Genomic DNA, 19,226 nt, shown 5'->3' with positions numbered 1-19,226 from the left:
TAGCCAGAACCTGGAACTAACCTAGATGTCCCTAAACTTGAAGAATGGATGAAGACAATGTGGTTTATTTACACAATGGAATCCTATTCAGCTATTAAAAACAAAGACATGGTAAAATTTGTGGGCCAATGGATAGAACTTGAGAATATCATCCTGAGTGAGGTAACCCAGTCCCAAATGGGCATGCATGGTGGGAGTCTAGCATGGTTGTTTTAATCAGTGAGTTTTCCCCATCTTTTTGCTTTTTTCCATCTTTCTCCTTGTTGCCTCCCTCTGCTTCCTGTGAGTTTCTTCTTTATTTCCCGAGATGAGAGCCGGTTGCTCCATACTCCCCTCTCCCCTCCTACAACCCTTCAGTGCTGCAGGTCTCTCCCTCTACACCCTGCATCAGCTGTATCCCAGTGACTTGGGATTTTATTAACTGCAAACCTGGTATCTCGTTAGTGCTGTTCCACATGTGTCGGTCCATTTCCTCGGATTTGTAATGTCCCATTGATCATGATGCTACTGACTTCTGGAGTAATCCTGCCTCACTTGAGAACAGATTCTGTGTTCTTTGAGTGTGCATTCATGTGTGTGTTCTGCAGGTGTGAGGTGGAGTTTCATTAGGAGTCAAACAAACACGGGTGGTTGTTAGTGTCTCCGATGTCCTGTTGGTTCTGTGTTTACTCATTCTCTACATTTCCAAGAATCCTATCAGTGTCTTTGACTCTAACTGTGCATCTGTCCATTTATCCTCACGGGGCTGAGTGCCCAGACATTAAGACTGATTGTCTATTCTTGGTAGATTCAGGCTCTCTTCATTAAGCAATGTTCCTCTTTATCACCGCTAACTGTCCCTGCTCCAAAGTGGACTCTGCTAGGCTTCTGCCTCTAACTGTCATAGATCTTAGTAAGTTCTCTTTCACAGGGCACTTGACATTTTTGTTACTCTTCCCTTTTCCTTCTTCCCATGCCAAGTCCGCCGCTAATGTTCTTGCCCTTTCTTTTGAAGGTCTTTCTGGAAGGCCTCTTTCATAGTCCCAGCCTTCCCTGGCCTCTCTACTCCTGAAGGACTCCCCCCGCCCCCCATTCCTGGACATAGATTTCTGGTTACAGTCCCTCCGCCCCTCAATCATTTGTACAATGTCCTACTTTCTCTGCCCTTCACAGTTTCTGATGACAGAGCATCAGATCTTTCACACCCGTTCCTTTTGTCTCTTGCCTGTTTGCCCCATCAGCTCTCTGCCTTTTGCCTTTTCTTTCTGCAGCATATGCCATTTCTAGGTAAAGAATTCTTAGCATCTGCACCGTGTTGGGTGTGTTGAGCTTCCGGGACTCATTTAACCACATTGGAGTCAGCCGGGGGTGGGGGTGGGTGGGTGGGTGGGGGGTTGAGTTTTGTCCCTTGTGGACAGAGTTCAGGCTTTGGTAAATGTGAACAGAGCATGCAAGCACTCTAGTGTAGAGGTTGGCATGCCTTCTGGAAGGTCTCAGTTCCAAGTGATTATTCTACATCTCTTCTCTCCTTGTCCCCATGGTTACTGCAGTGAGGTAACACGGGTGGGTTCCTCAGCCTATCTTGCTGCTTGGATGCTTCTCTGGGCTCATCCTTGTGCCCCCAGTCTCTCTGTAGCATGCTCTCTTCTGTCTTCCTTTTGGGCACTTCCATTAGACAGTCATCTTGAGGTGTACCAATGTTTTGTTCTTCACACGAAGCTTGTTCTTCACACGAAGCTTGTATTTTCTGGTGCTAAGTTATTTTTCAGGATCTTCTGAGTATTTGCATCTGATGCTGTGAGATGCTGGGGGTCTTGTCTGGGTCCTAAGAAAAATGTTAGCATTTCTGTATTAGTAGGTAGTCCTCGGTATCTCTTTGTTCGTGGTATGGTCCCAAGGGCCACCTGCCCCTTTCAGAGCATTTGTGGCAAGTATTTGGCTCTTCCCTTGTTTGGGCCACACCAGAATTGAGGACTGTAAACATGGTCACCTGGGCTGATTCCTTGTTCCTATCCCTGGCGAAGCCTGAAGGTCACATATAGCGGTCAGATTGTGCTCCTAATCCCTGTCCCATTCTATATCTTCCCCCTGTGTTCTTCTAAGGTGAGCATGGCTTCTCCTCCTGTGTGACCAACTGGCCAGAAGAACATAAAGGAGTCTGGATGTGATGGGCGTCATCACTGTGGCTCATGACAGCGATGGGCACCTTGGCAGCCTGCTGCTGTGACAGCGCTGTCTGTGTCCACTGCTGTCCACATAGTTGCACTGGAAAGGGGCAAAAGGAAGACAGATGTGGTCTTCCCGTCTCTCTGGTCAGTCTAGCCTCTCTCTGCTGTCCCTGGCGTACACCGGTGAGATCTCGGAACATTCCTGAGAACGTTCATTGCAGCCCTTTGAGCTCCAAGCTGCCTTTTGGGTCAGGTCAGGGCAGTAAAGGAAAGTGCAACTCACTCCCAGGTCAGCACTTTGACTCGTCTTCTCAGTTTTAGTGTTTTTTATGTCTTTGACTCCGTCCGCGGTGTCTGTGACTTAGGGATGGGTTCAGTTTCAGACAGCGGAGATGTGAAGAAGCCTGTGCCTACTTCACCCTTTTCTGCACTGGAGCCTCATCATCACCCCCTACCCACCCCCATGAAACAGTCCATACCACTCATCTGCTTCAGACTCTCAAAATAGCTTCCTGTCATGCTTAGAATAAAATCAATATTTTCTTATGACCTTTCCTCCGTCATTAATCTTCTGCCAATCTCGTCTCCTCTTGTTCTGTTCTGTGATCGCACTGCGCCTCAGGATTTTTGCATTAATTGCACATACTCTTTAGGAAGGAGGCTCTCCTCTAAGACCTTCACAGGACCGCGCTTTCTTGTCATCAGAGTCCCCAATCAAACATTGTTTCTTCAGGGAGCCCCTCCTTTGCCATCAAATCTGTGACATGATTTTTTTTTTACCCCCCTGTTGATGTTTCCAGGAGATGCACTTAATTTCTGAAAACTATTTGTATTGTAGGAGTCTCATGCCCGACTGCATTTCATAGCCTACATTTTACACCAGCTGTTACCATAGCAACCAGATCTATGCAGGTGTAACCAGAAAGTACCTTGCCTCAGCAGTGCTCGGTAACTCTTGCTTTCTGGAACATTCCACATGTCTTGCCAAGGCTGCAGGATTGGATGACCCTAGGTACCCACTGCTGGGTGGTTTAAGTTGTTGAGTGATGAGTCCTGATCCTCCAGTGGAAAGCTTGTCCAGTGAGGCCAAGATCTGATGGGGGAATGAATTATCCTGTCAGTCTATGACTCAGGTGCTCATTGATGAAGGAAAGTCCCTGCAGGGTCCCAGAAAGACCCAGGATATGTAGCCCCAGCTACTCTAGTATGGCCAGCTCCAGAAATAGCCTTACAAAACTTTTGGCGTGGCCCTGCCTCGTCATGACACTGGGTCTACCGTCTGCTTTCCTTCTAGCCTCTCTTCCTTGGGTCCCAGAGCCCTACAAGCTCATTCCTCAAGCTTTGCCTTCCAGAGGAGCCCCAAGGCTCAGGCAGCATGCTAAATGACTTTTAAATACTTTTTCTAAAGCATTTAAAGGGAAACAAAGTTGGATAAAGGGAGCAGAACTCCACTCTTAATATTTTGCTAAATTGTATTTATTTTACATTTAAACTTCAAGACAGAAAGTTATACTGTGAAAAGTCTGTATTTATCTTTCTACTAATAAAGACTAAATTAACATTTATTAACAGTATAGAGTAATTTTTAAGTCTTTAAAAGTTCCTAAACACGTATAGTGTTTCTTGTGTGTGTGTGTGTGTGTGTGTGTGTGTTGTTATTGTCATAAGACATTTTGACCAAGGCAGCTTTTAGAAGAGTTTATTTGGGGCTTATAGTGTCAGAGCCTTAGAGTCCATGACTATCATGATGGGGGCATGGCAGAGGGAACGTGGCTCTGGAGCAGTAGCTGAGAGCTTACATCGTCTTGAGCCACAAGCTCAGACTGCGTGAGCTAACTGGGAATGGTATCAGCTTTTGAAACCATCCTCAGTGACACACCTCCTCCAACAAGGCCACACCTCCTAATTCTTCCTAAATTGTTCTTCCAACTGAGATCATGTCAAGTCTATGGGAGTCTCATTTAACCCCCACCTATGGACAAGTAGGCTGTTTTTCAAGCTCATTTCCAGCTCTGCACAGGTTTTGACCCCCAGCCATCGTATTCTGTCTTCTCTCCTTTTGGTTTGCCGCTGGTCAAAAGGAGCTTTTGGCTTCTATTAATTACATTGCAATGAATATTTCTGAGTATATCTCTGTGGGACCTTCTGAGTTAATACACATTGACATGGAATTGCCTGGTCCAAGTATTTATATATTGCTTGAGAAGATAACTTTCCAGCTTCTCCTCCTCCTCCATCTTCTTTTTCTTTTCTTTCTTTCTTTTTTTTTTTAAAGAAGTTGTACCAATTTATTTACACCCTACTTTTTAGTGATGTACATCTTGGCTGAAAGTTTGGTCCTGTAATACTTTTAAGTGTTTCCATTAAGTTGAGTGGGAAATAGTGTCTTATGGTTTGATTTCTTCCTCTGACTGCTAGTTTGATATTGTGTCTGCTTACGGCCCATTGGATTTCCTCCAGTTTTGACTGTTGCTTCCCACCCTTTGCTTGATGTCCTACTGAGTCATTTCTTACTGATTTATGGGAATTCTCCACGAAATCAGAATTCCAATTCCTTGTCAGTTTAATATACTGGAAGTACCTTTCTACAAGTAGCTTGTCTTAGCTTTTTAATGGTTTTCATTTATGCCAAAGTCTGTAACTTTAACACAGCCAAACACGCTTTTTTTATATGTCATAACTCATTTATGAAATATCTTACTTTACAAGATGTTTATTTGTTTATACTTTTCTAGATTTTAAATAACTTTTAGGTAATGTTGCATGACTTTCTGGATAATTGCAATCATCTCTTGTCTATGGGCAGGTCACTCATGACAGACAAAAAAACATTTACCCCAAGTCCAGCTTATTGAACAGGGTTGCATAGAGAAACACCATTGACCCAGGAACAGGTCCAAAAATCCTACCCTAGCAGGGCTGGTCACTCATAGAAGCTGTGTCCCTAGAGCTGCCTGTACAGCTTGCTGACAGAAGAATCTCACCTCTTAGGAATTGATGACTGATTTACAACTTTGGGGAAAGGCCTAAGGAGTCTTGTAATAGTCTGAGCTTTGTAAGTTAGATTGTCCCTGTCTTCCCTGTAGGAATACCTGAATGGATGTTTGGATTCTGAGGAAATGGCTGCACCACAGTTAGCCATTTAGTATACTTTTAAGCTCCTGGTTTCCTGTGTATATAACTATGTGTCATGTGTCCCAGGCCTTTTCTGGAATCTTTCTCACAGAAAGAAAGGATCACCTTTCAGTTGGACCTCCAGTTCTCAGCTTGTGAACATGCTCTGGGATGTCTTCACCATTTATGCTTTAGAAGATTTCTTAACATCTAGCAAACTAGCTCTTTCCAGCATCCTCCTCTTCATTGTTTTGTATATTCTTGGCACCTTTTTTTTTTTAACATACAGAATTAAAATAGCACACCAGATTTTACTAAAACTAAAACTTTTTCCTCCCCTTTTTATTAAGGTGCATTAAATACATAGACATATGGAGAGTTGTGACTTCTTTAAGCATGAAATATTTCTTTATTCACTTGACTTCTTTACTAATTGTTCCACAAAACTTAGTTTATGTAAATTTCTTACATACATTTATTACATTTATTCCTAAGTGCCTTCTGGGCTGCATTGCATTTACAAATCCGCTTTCTTAACTGTTTTTCCTTGAAATAGTAACAATATTATGAGGCTTTATTTTGTAACTTTTTTGAGTCTGTTGCTTTTAATTTCATGGAAAAGATTGTCTTAATTTTTTAACCCATTCTTCCTGTACTCTCTCTTCAACTGCAAGAAAGCAGAGACCCTGCCTTCCCCCCTCTCTTCCCACTCTCAACAGTGTGCATCCAGTCATAGCTGGCATGTGGGAGAGCCTCTTAAGTCTGCTAGAAGAATCAATCGATAAACCGGCGAACACATGCTGTCTGGCAGCTGGAGTTTGTCTTAGCCATTTTCCCACGTTGACCACAGACTCAAATCTACTACTTTCTGCACAAGTTTATCTCCCTCCAAAGGCTTGCTCTGACTTCAGTTCTTCTGCAAAGAATTTCTTAGGCTTCCCTTCTCTTCAGAAAGGTGAATCTAGAAAAGCAAACAAAACTCAAGAACTGAATAAGAATGAAAAATAAACTGTGTGTTCCAACAGCTCATACAGAAAATCAGCCCCAGCAAGGTGGAAGAGACATGAGTAATGATACTATGGCAGGCACAGAATACTACCACAGTCTGGCATGGGAGTTTGCTTATGAATAACAAAGATCCACCAATATCATCACATCAACAGGAGCAATAGAAGCAACAACCCAGCCCCCACCACAGACAATGAGTCAGAACTGGAGTGCAGCAAACATTGTGTATCTGTGCCTCATTCTTTTCTTTTTTTTTTATTACAATTTTTTATTAGATATTTTCTTTATTTACATTTCAAATGCTATTCCCTTTCCTTGTTTCTTCTCCAAAAACTCCCTATCCCATCCCCTCTCCCTCTGCTCCCACCCACTCCCACTTCCCTGACCTGGCATTCCTCTATACTGGGGCAATGAACCATCATGGGTCCAAGGGCCTCTCCTCTCATTAATGCCAGACCAGGCCATCCTTTGCTACCCATGTGACTGGAGCCATGGGTCCCTCCATGTGTACTCTTTGGTTGGTGGTTAAGTCCCTGGGAGCTCTGGGGGATACTGGGTGGTTCATATTGTTGTTCTTCCTATGGGGCTGTAAACCCCTTCAGCTCCTTGGGTCCTTTCTCTAGCTCCTCCTTTGGGACCCTGTGCTCAGTTCAATAGTTGGTTGAGAGCATCCCCTGGCAGGGTCTCTATGGAAACAGCTATATCAGGCTCCTGTCAGCAAACACTTGTTAGCATCCACAATAGTGTCTGGGTTTGGTAACTGTATATGGGATGGATCTTCAAGTAGGGCAGTTTCTGGAGAGTCTTTCCTTCAGTCCCTGCTCCACACTTTGTCTCTCAATTTCCTTCCATGGGTATTTTGACCCCTATCTAAGAAGGACCTAAGTATCCACACTTTGGTCTTCCTTCTTAAGTTTCATGTGGTCTGTAAGTTATATCCAAGATTCAAGTTATATTCCAATATTCTGGGCTAATATCCACTTATCAGGGAGTACATGGACATGGTATTACTGGAGGACCCAGATATACCACTCCTGGGCTTATACCGAGAAGATGCTCCAACATGTAATAAGGACACATACTCCACTATGTTCATAGCAGTCTTATTTATAATAGCCAGAAGCTGGAAAGAACCCAGATATCCCTCAACAGAGGAATGGATACAGAAAATGTGGTACATTTACATAATGGAGTACTAATCAGCTATTAAAAACAATGAATTCATAAAATTCTTAGGCAAATGGATGGAACTAGAAAATATCATTCTGAGTGAGGTAACCCAATAACAAAATAACACACATGATATGTACTTACTGCTAAGTGGATATTAGCCCAGAAGCTCAGAATACCCAAGATAGAATTCTGTGCCCCATTCTTATGAAGCCTCCTGGGTAGTGTGCTGTGCAAGTGAAAACAGCCTCTATTCTAGGCTTTAAAAGCTGCTCCCCCCTAATGCTTCGTGAGTTTCTATATTTGACCAAAGATTTTGCTGTCATTAATGATTTCATGAAGTTATGGCAAAGGCAGGCTAGGTCTTTATTCCTAGGTTCTCCCTTGCCTAGGAGTCAAAGAGTCCGCGTATAGATAGCTATCTGAGCATTCCTCTAATGCCAGCATCCCTAAGGAAGACACCCTTGTTCCAAAGTTCCTTAAGCAATAAGATGAAGACATCTGCTGAAGACCTCTGACACTGTATTGGCACCATCTGTACCAGAGATGGTCACGCCTTGCCTCTACCTCCCTTCCTTGAGAGACCAACTGTGCACACATGCTTTCTGATATCCCTGGCCCTTTGGCATAGCCTGCATCTGTGTATGTGTGAACCCTAGATGTGTTCTCACAACCCCCTCTGTATAGGATTCTTTCAGAGGAGCAGAGGACAGATATGATTGAAGGAGCTTAACTAACTGTGAAGGCAAAATTTGAGCTTGAAGTCTGGAGACTCAGTTACCATACCAGCCCGGCTATAGCTATCCTCCTCTCCCCTGCACCTCCCTCGCACAAGTGTCAGGACACACAAAAAGGCAAAATCTCATAACTCTCTTTATTCCTTTGGCTTGGCTTTGCATATAACTAACGGAGCCCTCCCTACTGCTTGGGGATACACTAGAGAAATCAGACATCTCCTGGGACGTCATGTTTTGATTCCACACAGAGTAAGAGAGGACCCCAGAGCAACTCTGTGTCTGTCTCTCTCCCTTACTTCTAAGGCAAACAATTCATCCTGCTTCAGTGCAGCTGCCCTCTTACTCTGCTCTTGCAGTGGCCATGGCTGTTCCTTTAGATCAGCCAACAGGTATCGATTTCTTGTCGTGTGCTCACTGTGACACCTGGTATTTGGGAGGATGTATTAGTTTAGGAAAGCACTCAACTGTAATGGAAACTTGACTCTACTGACCAACACAAATGAAGCATGGGCTGTGGGTACTTTTAAAATATTTCAGCCATGTAGCTGTTAAATCCATAGAGAGGAGGCCGTGGGGGTTGGACACTGTTGCTCTAGGAGGTGCCTGGTTTTCCAGCTCCTTCTAGTGTCAGCTCTGCCATCCAGAGCCTGTGGTTTGATTCTCATCTCTGAATGGTTTCTGGGCTTCAGAGCCTCCTGCTCATCCCAAGGCAGAAGGGAGGGAAGCGAGGGAGACTGAAGGCTGGAAGCCTCCTTATCCTGGCTCTGTTCTTTGGGGTCTGAGAAGCTCATTGGTTGAGATGCTGATATTGGGAATATCCCTTGATATAAGAAGTCTTTGGAAATTGAGCATTTTACCCCCTACTCTGCAGGAAGCAAAGGGAAGGGAGGCTTCATGTGCCTGGTGAATTAGCTAGCTTACATTATCTGCCACAGCTCTGAAGAGGAATAATGTGGAGTCCCTGAGTATGAAGCTTATAGAGAAGTCAGCACCAACACATGAGGCCCAGCTCTTCACATTCTAGTACCCAGTCCATTTGCTCAGACTTGGATAGCTGAAGACTTCCTCATTTGGGCATGGTCTTTTTGAGTGACACTGTATGCAGTATGTATAGAAGATCTTAAGGGCCAGCTACCTACTATTTGCTGAGGCCTGGAGAATTGAGGTACTTCCCAAGGTCATAAAGGGTGTGACCAAGTTCTTAGCACCTCTTCAGAGGCTCTGGCATTGTTATGAGCCACACGTCTGCACATCTTCAACTAGTAGGAAGTCCCTGGAGAGAAGGAGATAGCAAAGTTGCTTCTCTTGGCTACTGGAGCATGCTGAACATCTCTCTGTCTTTCCACACAGCACCCGGCAGTGCCATTTGCTTCTTGATGTCTTCAACTCCACAGAACACGAGCTGACAGTCTGTGCCAGGAACAACTCAGAACTCGTCTTGCATGCCAGCGAGTGCCAGCGGTAAGTGTCCTGCAGAGGCAGAGTGAAGCCAAGACCCACATGGGCAGAGCTTGGTGAGATGCAGTCTCTGCTTACTCTTGGTGCTGGGCCCCTCTCCACACCAAGAGCCCCTTCCTTCCAGTTCAGTGTGTAGATGGATTGCAGATGGGATAGTGTATATATATATATATATATATATTCTTTTTTTTTAAATAGCAAGATGTACGAGGCACCAGGTTTAAGAACTACCAACCAATATGCCTGTGTCTTAGATCTAAGCTTTCCCTGTGTTTGCTCTAGATTTCTTTATCTGTCCCTGTCTCTGCTTATTTTAAAGAATAAACTTTTCCCCCCTGGTGTGTAGATGGATTGCAGATGGGATAGTGTATGTGTGTGTGTGTGTGTGTGTGTGTGTGTGTGTGTGTATATATATATATATATATTTTTTTTTTTTTAAATAGCAAGATGCACGAGGCACCAGGTTTAAGAACTACCAACCAACATGCCTGTGTCTTAGATCTAAGCTTTCCCTGTGTTTGCTCTAGATTTCTTTATCTGTCCCTGTCTCTGCTTATTTTAAAGAATAAAACTTTTCCCCCCCAAATAGCTGACACTGGCATTATTAGTGAGCAGGGAAATGCAAATGCAGAAATCACAGGGAGAAGCTAGTGCATATTCACCAGAGGCATGGAGATGAAAAGACACAGGGAGCACATGGAGGCTACAGAGTGCCTGGGACTCTGTAGATACGGCAGCCACTGGGGACAGCAGCACAGTACTTCCTTATAATGCCAGACACACCCTTGCCCTTGGCCCTGTTCTTCTGTTATCACCATCCACTGCCCCCACATACCCAAGCTGAACTACCTAGCCCAGAAGCTGGAAAGATGAACTCCAGGTTCAGCTAGCGACTTGGCCTCATGTAGGATGGAGAGTGATTGAAGAAAGCACCTGTGTCAACCCTGAGCTGCCACACGCACATGGCACCCCCACATGTACACCCACACACGTGAACATGTTCACACACTTGCTACATGCATACACATACAGAACAGTAACTAAACAAATAAACAAATTAAGGGCCTGGAAAGAAGGTTTGTAGGGTGAAATACTTGCCCTGCAAGTCCATGGATCTGAGTTTGGATCCCCAGAGTCCACAGAAAAGGCAGACATGATGGTGCACACTTATAGTCCCAGGACTGGTGGGAGTGCAGAGGGGTAGAGACAGGATTGTCCCTACGATTCACCAGCCAGTCTAACTCAAAGCAGATAGGTCCAATCTAGGGACAGACCCTGTCTCAATGACAGGGTAGAAAACGGTAAGGGAAGACACCCGAAGCTGACTTCTGCCTTTGCACAGCCGCACACAGACAAAAGTGTGCCCATATGTATAAGCATGTGCATACAAGTTAACAAAAGTGTGCCCATATGTATAAGCATGTGCATACAAGTTAAAAAATGGTCTAAAATTAAAGCATAGTCACCAAAAGAGTCATATAGTGATGTTCCTAAGCACTGGCCCCTCCATAAACCAAACCAAAGCAGAACACAACAGGATCTGATATCCCCCACACAAGAACGGATAAGCAGTTGGTAGAGTTTTTCTACAAGGGGTACTCTGAGGCCAGAGAGGCAGACTTAAACTATGCCCACTTTAAGCTTTATATTTGGAAAATCTCAAGTATGCCATAAAAAGAGTTAAGCAAAATCCACACTAAGACCACCACCACCTCCTCCAGCACCAGCACCAGCTCTCTCCTCATCTCTCTTCTCCTCCCTTCCCTTCCCCTCCCCTCTCTTCCCCTCCCCTCCCCTCCCCTCCCCTCTCCTCTCCTCTCCCCTCCCCTCCACTCCTCCCCTCCCCTCCCCTCCTTTCCCCTCCCTTCCCTTCCTCCCCTCCCCTCCCCTCCCCTCCTTTCCCCTCCCTTCCCTTCCCCTCCCCTCCCCTTCCCTCCCCAAGGTGACTCTTTGAGAGTGGTAGTTCCATTCCTCCCTGCACTTCCCTGCTCCTACTGTGTGTATATCCACAACCAAGTATTATTTTGAGGATCTTTAAAAAAGAATCCTATAAGTTCTTCCATATCATATGTGTCCTTTTGAAACTTAAAATAAGCATTGTACTTTGGAGCTAAATATAAATCCAGTTCTTTCATTTTGACTGCTATTAATATTTCATTGTGTAAATATGCCGTCATCTTCATTTCTATGCTAATTCCTCACTGTGCAGTGGCTTCCAGCACATTCATATTTAATGTGACTGTTAATGACACGTATGAATATATGTTAGGCCCTAAAGCAGGGCTGTTTGTGTTTTAAATTGGAAGCTGGAGACCCGAGACTTGGGCCATTTCTGACCTTCCTGTGAGAGGAGCCTAAAATGCACTAGGATCACCTTGGATCGCACCCCTGGGTGGGACTTGCACCCGCATGTGGGAATGTGCTGGGGCCTCTGCAGGCTTCTGGTCTATGCCAGAGGCTAGGCAAATGCTGTTTCTCCAGCTTTCAGGGAGGAGGGAAAGTGCTTTCTAAAAGTGTGGATGTCCCCATTAATTGTGTGTGTGTGTGTGTGTGTGTGTGTGTGTTGGGGCTGGGGATGTCTGACATCTGTCTTGTCTCTTAGTCTACATGTTTTCATGGAGCCCATAATCCAAGAGATAAACCTGGTCTTCTTATGACACCAGTATCAAACAAATTTAAGAAATTATAAATCGCTCAGCATGTCCTGTGGCAAAGGTTTGGGTCATTCTTGGCTGCACGGGCTCTGTGATGTTGATGACCCAAGTCGTAGATAACTGCAGTTTGGCTTTATGCTTCAGGCTTCTTCGAGAGGCTTTTTGCTTAACCTCTCATTTCTGAGTGCTAACTCATCCCTTATTTTATTCATTCACAAAACAGTCATTCAACAAATATGGCTACTTTGAGTGTACTCTCACGGCACCCCCGTGGACTCAGCTTGAGTCTCTTGGTTTTGGCACTGGTAGTCTAGCTTCAGAGCAACAGCTAATCACATGTCTGCTAAAGGCCATATCCAACTCCCGAGACAGCTTTCCTTTTTGCCTCATACAGAGGAGGAGGTGAGGGGGTCTTTCTTGAACCTTTTTAAAAAAATCACCAATCTCACTCATGAGATCTCTACCCTCAAGGCCTCCTCACTTCTCAAAGTCACCACTTCCTAATTTTATCACTTGGGGGCAGGGCAAAGAGATCAATATATGAGTCTGGGAGGCTGGGAGCATCTAGTTCGAAACAATACGTCACAGGAGCAAGTGTTATCGAGGGCCAGAGGGCAGGGGTTGAAGGCACAGCCCAGGCTGGAGAACCAGTATGGAATGCCACTCTGTCTCTGCTGCTTAGAGAGCGCCCCAGTCTCACGGTGAAGGGAGAGCATTGTGTCGACTGTCCCGAGTACTGTCCCACTTCCCCAACCTCTTCTTCGGACATGGGTGGCTCGTCTCTGATCCTGGGTGTCTCACTGGCTGCCTGATGCATTCTTTCTGCAATGAAGGGCTGCCAGGTAACTTTTCATTTTGGTCAAGGTGATTTGTGCTGCTGGTTCTGCAGTCACCACATCCCCAGACGCCACGGTCAGTCACCACATATGCCAGTGCTCTCCCCAGAACTGTAGGCTATGCTAACGGCTGTGCGTATCCCACCACAGCATCATCTCAGCCTCCACGCCGCACTTCATTCTCAACTTTATGTTCAAACCCTGATAAATGCTTCTCTCAGCCAAATGCCCCATCTTGTTCCTCACAAGCTCTGCCTCCACGCGCCAAGGTTCTGTAGTCTGTGTTGCTGTCTGTCAGGTGGGCTTTTCCCTATGTGTAGGAGTCACATCTTGCCTAGAGTGTCAGGCATTGACTGGACCTATATCTGAGGTGCTGACCAGTGGCATGAGCTGCACACATTAGATCAGGCTGCATCCCATAGCACTGGGCACCCTTTGCTACTCAACTTTAAGAGATACCCAGACACAAGTTGCTCCCTATGAAGAATTGGCATCATCTTTCTTAAAAAGTATAGAATCGCCAGCAGCAAATATGCTATAAAATTAAGATCTGATAATTGTTATGGAGGTTTTTTTTTTTTTGCTTAATTATCAGACCACTAAAATTAAATTTCACAATAACCTGCTTTAATGCATAAATATCATTATAATGTATGACAATAGATGCTATCTCCTCATGTGCATCAGGATCCGGGGCTTTGTCCCAGTCTCTCTCTGTCCTCAGTCTTGCTAGCTTTCCTGCACAGATCTTAGGCTATGTAGAATCCCACAGGCTGTTGCAGCTTGGGCACCTGGTAACTTCTCCCTGCAGCCATCTATGCTGCAACCTCTAGGCAGTTCTGTCTTTTGGGATTATGCTGGGGTTGCAGAGAATAGAATAACTCAGAACTCCTATATTTGCCTCCTCCTTCACTCTTGGCCTTTAGAATGTTCCAGAGAACATCCCAGGGGTCATCAAAGCAATCCTTAACCAGGGGTTATCAAAGCAATCCTTATCCAGGGGCCATCAAAGCAATCCTTAACCAGGGGTTATCAAAGCAATTCTTAACCAGGGGCCATCAAAGCAATCCTTAACCAGGGGCCATCCAAGCAATCCTTAACCAGGGGCCATCCAAGCAACCCTTAACTGCACAGGACCATTTTTTCAATCCCTTGGCTCTGAATTCCCTTCTGCAGTGTTTCAGAGTTAAGGGTAATGTGGTTTTATTTTATTTTCTACATTCTTAATTTTTCAATTTGAATGAAGAATGGGACAGCTCTTCAGAGAAGAAATTTCTAGAAATAAGGGGAAAGCAGGTACCAGCTCAGCCTTTGAGCTGATACAGAGCCGGAGGCTGTTTTCCACAGTGAGTCTTTGCAAAGGGCTATCTATTATCCGAGCTCCTGCACAGCATTCCCCTGCCACCACAGGCTGCCTTCCTGGTAACTGGCTGCTGAGAGTTTTGCTGACAGGAGCCCAGATTCCTCTAGAGAGAGTAGGAACCGCTAAGATAAAGGGTAGAAATGTCAGGAGTTCATCCTGGACACACAGCGAAATTGGGAGGCCAGGGTCTTGGAAGGAAGTTACTACTATTTGTTGACTCTGGTGACAGGGCAAATTGTTTCCTTCCTTCTAAGCAGACAACAAACGAGATGGGATGGCTGAAGTTCTGTACACTGCAGACCTTTGCAACCCAGAAGTCCTGGCTCAGACACTTTCCTTCTGGGTTTTTTCCTCTCTGTGCTTTTTGTTGGTTTCTCCCACGGGGTCATGTGTGAAGTCTCCCTTTCATATGTGGGAGGTGGGAAGGAGGCTCATGTCTTCTCAGCCCCTTTCTACCATGACAAGTGAGTATCACCTGGGGCTGGCATGTGTCATGCATTCTCGACCTGTTCCTGTCATAAGTAACTTCATCACTTGGGGTAGAAAGTCCCCCTGCCATGTTGAGGTCCCAAGGATAGTTTCATAAAATATTTATGATGATCTATGTCACCCCCTGATTGTTTTAGATACAGAACCTAATCCTTGTCACATACCCAGCAGCACATGAACCCTATGTGATTTTTGGCAGGGGTGAAAGTGGGAGCTAATGAGGTTAATTTTCAGACTCCTTTTCTAGACTGCCAGAGCAGTGGGGAAAGTCTCCAGGCTCATCTTCAGGCTTCTTCTTGCTCCCTTATATTGGGACCAAAAATTCTTTCCTCACCTGCTGGGAATGAGAAATCACAGAGGTTGTTTAACAAAGGGATTTAAAGCCCAGAACTGTGAGCGCAGTCAGCAGCGATTTGGTAGGAACTGTTCAGAGCGAAGATTCAAGCAAGGGTCTGGGAAGACAGAAGAGCACAAGGAGGGTCCTGCCTGGAGATGAGGCGCACGTGACTGCTGCACCTACAGGAATTGAGCAAGGGAAGCCCCAGTTCCAGCCCCTCCACCTGTTCCCAGCTGTCCATTCTCTGTCCAGAGATCTGCCATGCTCTACAGGCATCCAAAGGTCTGTAGATGCCTGGGCCAGATGTGGCTGGCACATGTGGATCTAGCTCAGTTTTGCTGAATCTTAGTCTTTCTCAAGGGTTTTTTCCCCCTCTCTGGATCCCAGACCTTTATCCTCATTCCCTGCCTGATGTTTAAACTGAGGCCAACTTGGCAGGGGCTCTTTAGGGGAAATATGGTATTTTCCCTGCAGGTAACTTAGAAGAGAGGGCAGATGTGGCCTTACTGTGGTTTCTTCTTTGCTGATTGCATTCTGGGCTCATTGCTGGATGGTCCAAACCTATTATTCTAGGAGCCACAGTACTCCAGCAGGTCTGGAAGTCAGGGCTCATCCTTCCCTTTCCAGTGACTGGAATCTGACTGACTGCTACCGAGCCCAGACTTGGCTCTCTCTAATGAAATGTACCCTAACCTCAGGGGATTCAAATGTCATTGCCTATTGGTTAGGAAAGATCCTTGCCATATCTTGTTAAAGAAAAAAGAACTCCCTCAATTAATCAGGAATGTGAGTGGCTTCAGGTTCACCTGGGCTATCCTGCCTTTCTGACACTCAGCTCCTCAAGCATCCAGTGGTGTTAAAGTTAGGGTTAGGGTTGGGGTCGGGGTTAAGGTTAGGGTTGGGGTCAGGGTTAGGGTTAGGGTTGCATGCATCTGTCTTGGGACCTTGCAGTTATCAAAGAGACCTGCTCTTCACCATACTGTATTGACACATGAGCCATCATTATGTGTTCAAGCCCTAAAAAGCTCTATCCTTGAGGTAGAGATGTAGTTCAGTTGGTAGAATGCATCATAGCAAGCAGGTGCTCTGGGGTCGATCTCCAGTACACCATGAACCAGGAGTGGTGCTAGACAGCTGAAATCCCAACACTCAGAAGGTAGACATTGGTAGATAGAAGTTGATAGCTATTTTTAGCTACACATTGAGTTTGAGGCCAGTCTGAGACACACAAGGCTCTGTCTTAAGACTAAAATAAAAGCCACAACAAAACCATCTTCAGAAATGTATACAAGCCGGGTGGGTGGCACACGCCTTTAATCCCAGCACTTGGGAGGCAGAGGCAGGTGGGTTTCTGAGTTCGAGGCCAGCCTGGTCTACAGAGTGAGTTCCAGGACAGCCAGGGCTACACAGAGAAACCCTGTCTCGAAAAACCAAAAAAAAAAAAAAAAAAAAAAAAAAAAAAAAAAAAAAGAAAGAAAGAAAGATATGTATACAATTTACCAATCTTGTCTGGAAGCCCTGTGTGCTCGTCACCTGCTTCTGTGTGTGGCATGCTCAGCGTCTTTTTGGTTCTGTCCCACTGGCTTCCCTACATCCTATTTTATCCATGAACATTTTTATATATCCATGAACAGTAGGAGTGAGTACAATGTCATGTTTTCAAATGCTTTCCTCATCATCATTGAATACATTGACACTTGAAATTTCCAGTTGTCTCAGTGTGGTGCTTCGTGACATCTCTTAAATCAGAACTCAAGAAAGGGACGTATCGCAAATCAATTTTTAACCTGTATGTTTCCTGTTTGTCTCTTTCTGAGTTTTTCATCGACGAGGCCAATCCCACAGCTAGGAGCTTTGCCAGTTGTGGCCCCTCGGTGACATCAAGCTTGTTCTTCAGGAGTTTCCCTTTTCTCTGTTCCCTCCTAAGGTAGTAGCAGCCTCCAGGAGCTCAGTCAAATTCATTGATCCTCTCATAGGCCTTATGCGACTGCTGGAAGGTGTCAGCATACTGGCTATGTCTGTTTCTGTTCTGTCTTCACACGGCTGTCTTCTGTGAGACACTGTGGACTTGAGTTGTACTAAGTCATAGCCCAGTGCATGGTGTGTGCTTGCACAGGTTGTGTCCTGAGTAAGTTACATTACAAGGCCAGCATCTCCTCTATTGTTCAGCTGCTGTGTCTGGGGCTGGTGTGGTTTGGAGGAAGGGACATTTTTGTTTACCCCGATTCGTTTGCTGGTTTGCAGCAGGTAGTGCCTATGCACCCTTCAGTCCAGGGTCACCCTCTGAGAATGGGATCTATATATTCCCAGGTGTCAAGTTTGGGCAGTGCCATGAGAAAGCGTTGTGCTGTACAGAACAGCTCCTGTTGTGGAGTCATGGGCTCAGCCCACCTCAGAGCTGCCCAGATGGGGGTGTTGTGTGGAGTTGGGCATTTTTTCCCCACCTTGCAGAGTGCTCTTCAGAGTAGGAATGGGTCTCAGATCCTGTAGTGTACTGGAGAAGGACGTGAGGAGATGCTCATAGGATCTTAGGGTGGGCGTGCCCTGAACCTGCACATACTAGCAGTAGTCGAGGGTGTGCATGTGTTCACAGGGCAGAAGCCAGCCTCTCTCTGGTTCTTGGGGGAGTTCGTCTTATGGAAGACATGCTGCGGTTTGTCAGCCAACTGTTTGTGGCCTAGAAAAAAATGTCTGTGTGTTTCCTTGGCTTGTGGATTATACAACATTTTTTCACATAATGAAAGAAATCCTTCACAGTTGCAAACTGGCCGGGAAGTTGGATAACAAGGCAGTGTCACAGAGCAAAGTGCTTGCCTGTTCGAACCGTTGCTGGTGAAGGAAGCAAAGCGAAACGAGGCCAGTATAATGGAGTCATTTAATTTGCGTTAGTTCCAAAAGTCTCCGAGAAGTCACATTAACTCAGAAGACCTATTAGCCACTGGAACCCACCCAAGGTAGATGCAGTTAAGCCAGCTGTGTGCAGGATGAGCTTATTTTGGCCTCCAAGGCTTGGTGCTCAGTGCCAGCATTGGAGAAGGCCTGCTGTACAACTTTCCGTACTGGCCGCTCTCCCTGTTTCCTGGGCACTCAGCATGTCCACCTTTTACAGCTTGTCAGTGTTAGCAGAAGCCTCAGCTCCTTGTAGCCTCCTCCAGCATCCTTTCACATCATCCCTGCTGGCTCCTGAGGAAACCAAGGCTCAGTGAGATGTAGGGCAGGTCCCACTGGCACCACAGACCCATGTTTACACCTCAGTAAGTGTAAACACCTTTGAGGAGTGCCCTGATGACTTGCTCACTTGTGAATCAGGTTCCCACCAGGAGCCAGGTCCTGTGCTAGGGTATGTGGGTATTGAGAATACCATGACTTTGAGTCACTTATACCCACAGAGAAGCCCTGGAACTGGGCTTACAGGGAAAGGGACACACAGGTCGTTCTGTGTGAGAGATGTCCTTCTAGATATCTCTGTGCCTTCCTGAGCCATGGCTCTGAACTCTTGAGTAGGCCTCAGGCCAGCCTGGGGGTGCTTCACTAGTCCTCCAGTTTGCTAGTAACTGTATTAGATATGTGCTCTACACTTGTATCCAGGGGCAGGCAGGTGTATTTACACACACCACACATGCACACAAGCAGTAAAATGTCCCTCTTACTGGCTCATGGTTTGTCCCAGTGCAGTTCTACTGCTGCTATTATCTCTGCTTAAGAACTCACAGAAGGAGCAATGAACCCAGAGCTCCAAAGCTCTGGCTAGAGTCTTCTTCCCATTATGTGTGCACACTATGTTTCTGACCTCCCTGAAAACAACAGGTACCTGGGGAGTGGAGGTAAGGCAGCAGGCATCTTACGGGGCTGGTGGGGCAGGTGTCCTGCATCGAACGCAGGGCCCTAGGGGCATTTAGGAGCTCCTCCATCA

At 45.7% G+C, this 19,226-nt stretch overlaps 1 protein-coding gene across 1 annotated transcript in view; it reads left to right on the top strand.

Annotated features, from left to right (window-relative positions):
• The window catches only part of Trappc9 (trafficking protein particle complex subunit 9), a 483,396-nt gene that overhangs the window by 316,937 nt on the left and 147,233 nt on the right, over nt 1-19,226 (top strand). The window contains 1 exon segment of the mRNA XM_052161564.1: nt 9,527-9,637. Coding sequence (XP_052017524.1) covers nt 9,527-9,637 — 111 coding nt within the window.

Source organism: Apodemus sylvaticus, chromosome 17 (assembly GCF_947179515.1).
Source record: "Apodemus sylvaticus chromosome 17, mApoSyl1.1, whole genome shotgun sequence".
Taxonomy (NCBI): Eukaryota; Metazoa; Chordata; class Mammalia; order Rodentia; family Muridae; genus Apodemus; species Apodemus sylvaticus.
The sequence above is the reverse complement of the archived record's forward strand: the minus strand, read 5'-3'. Positions and strand labels throughout refer to the sequence as shown.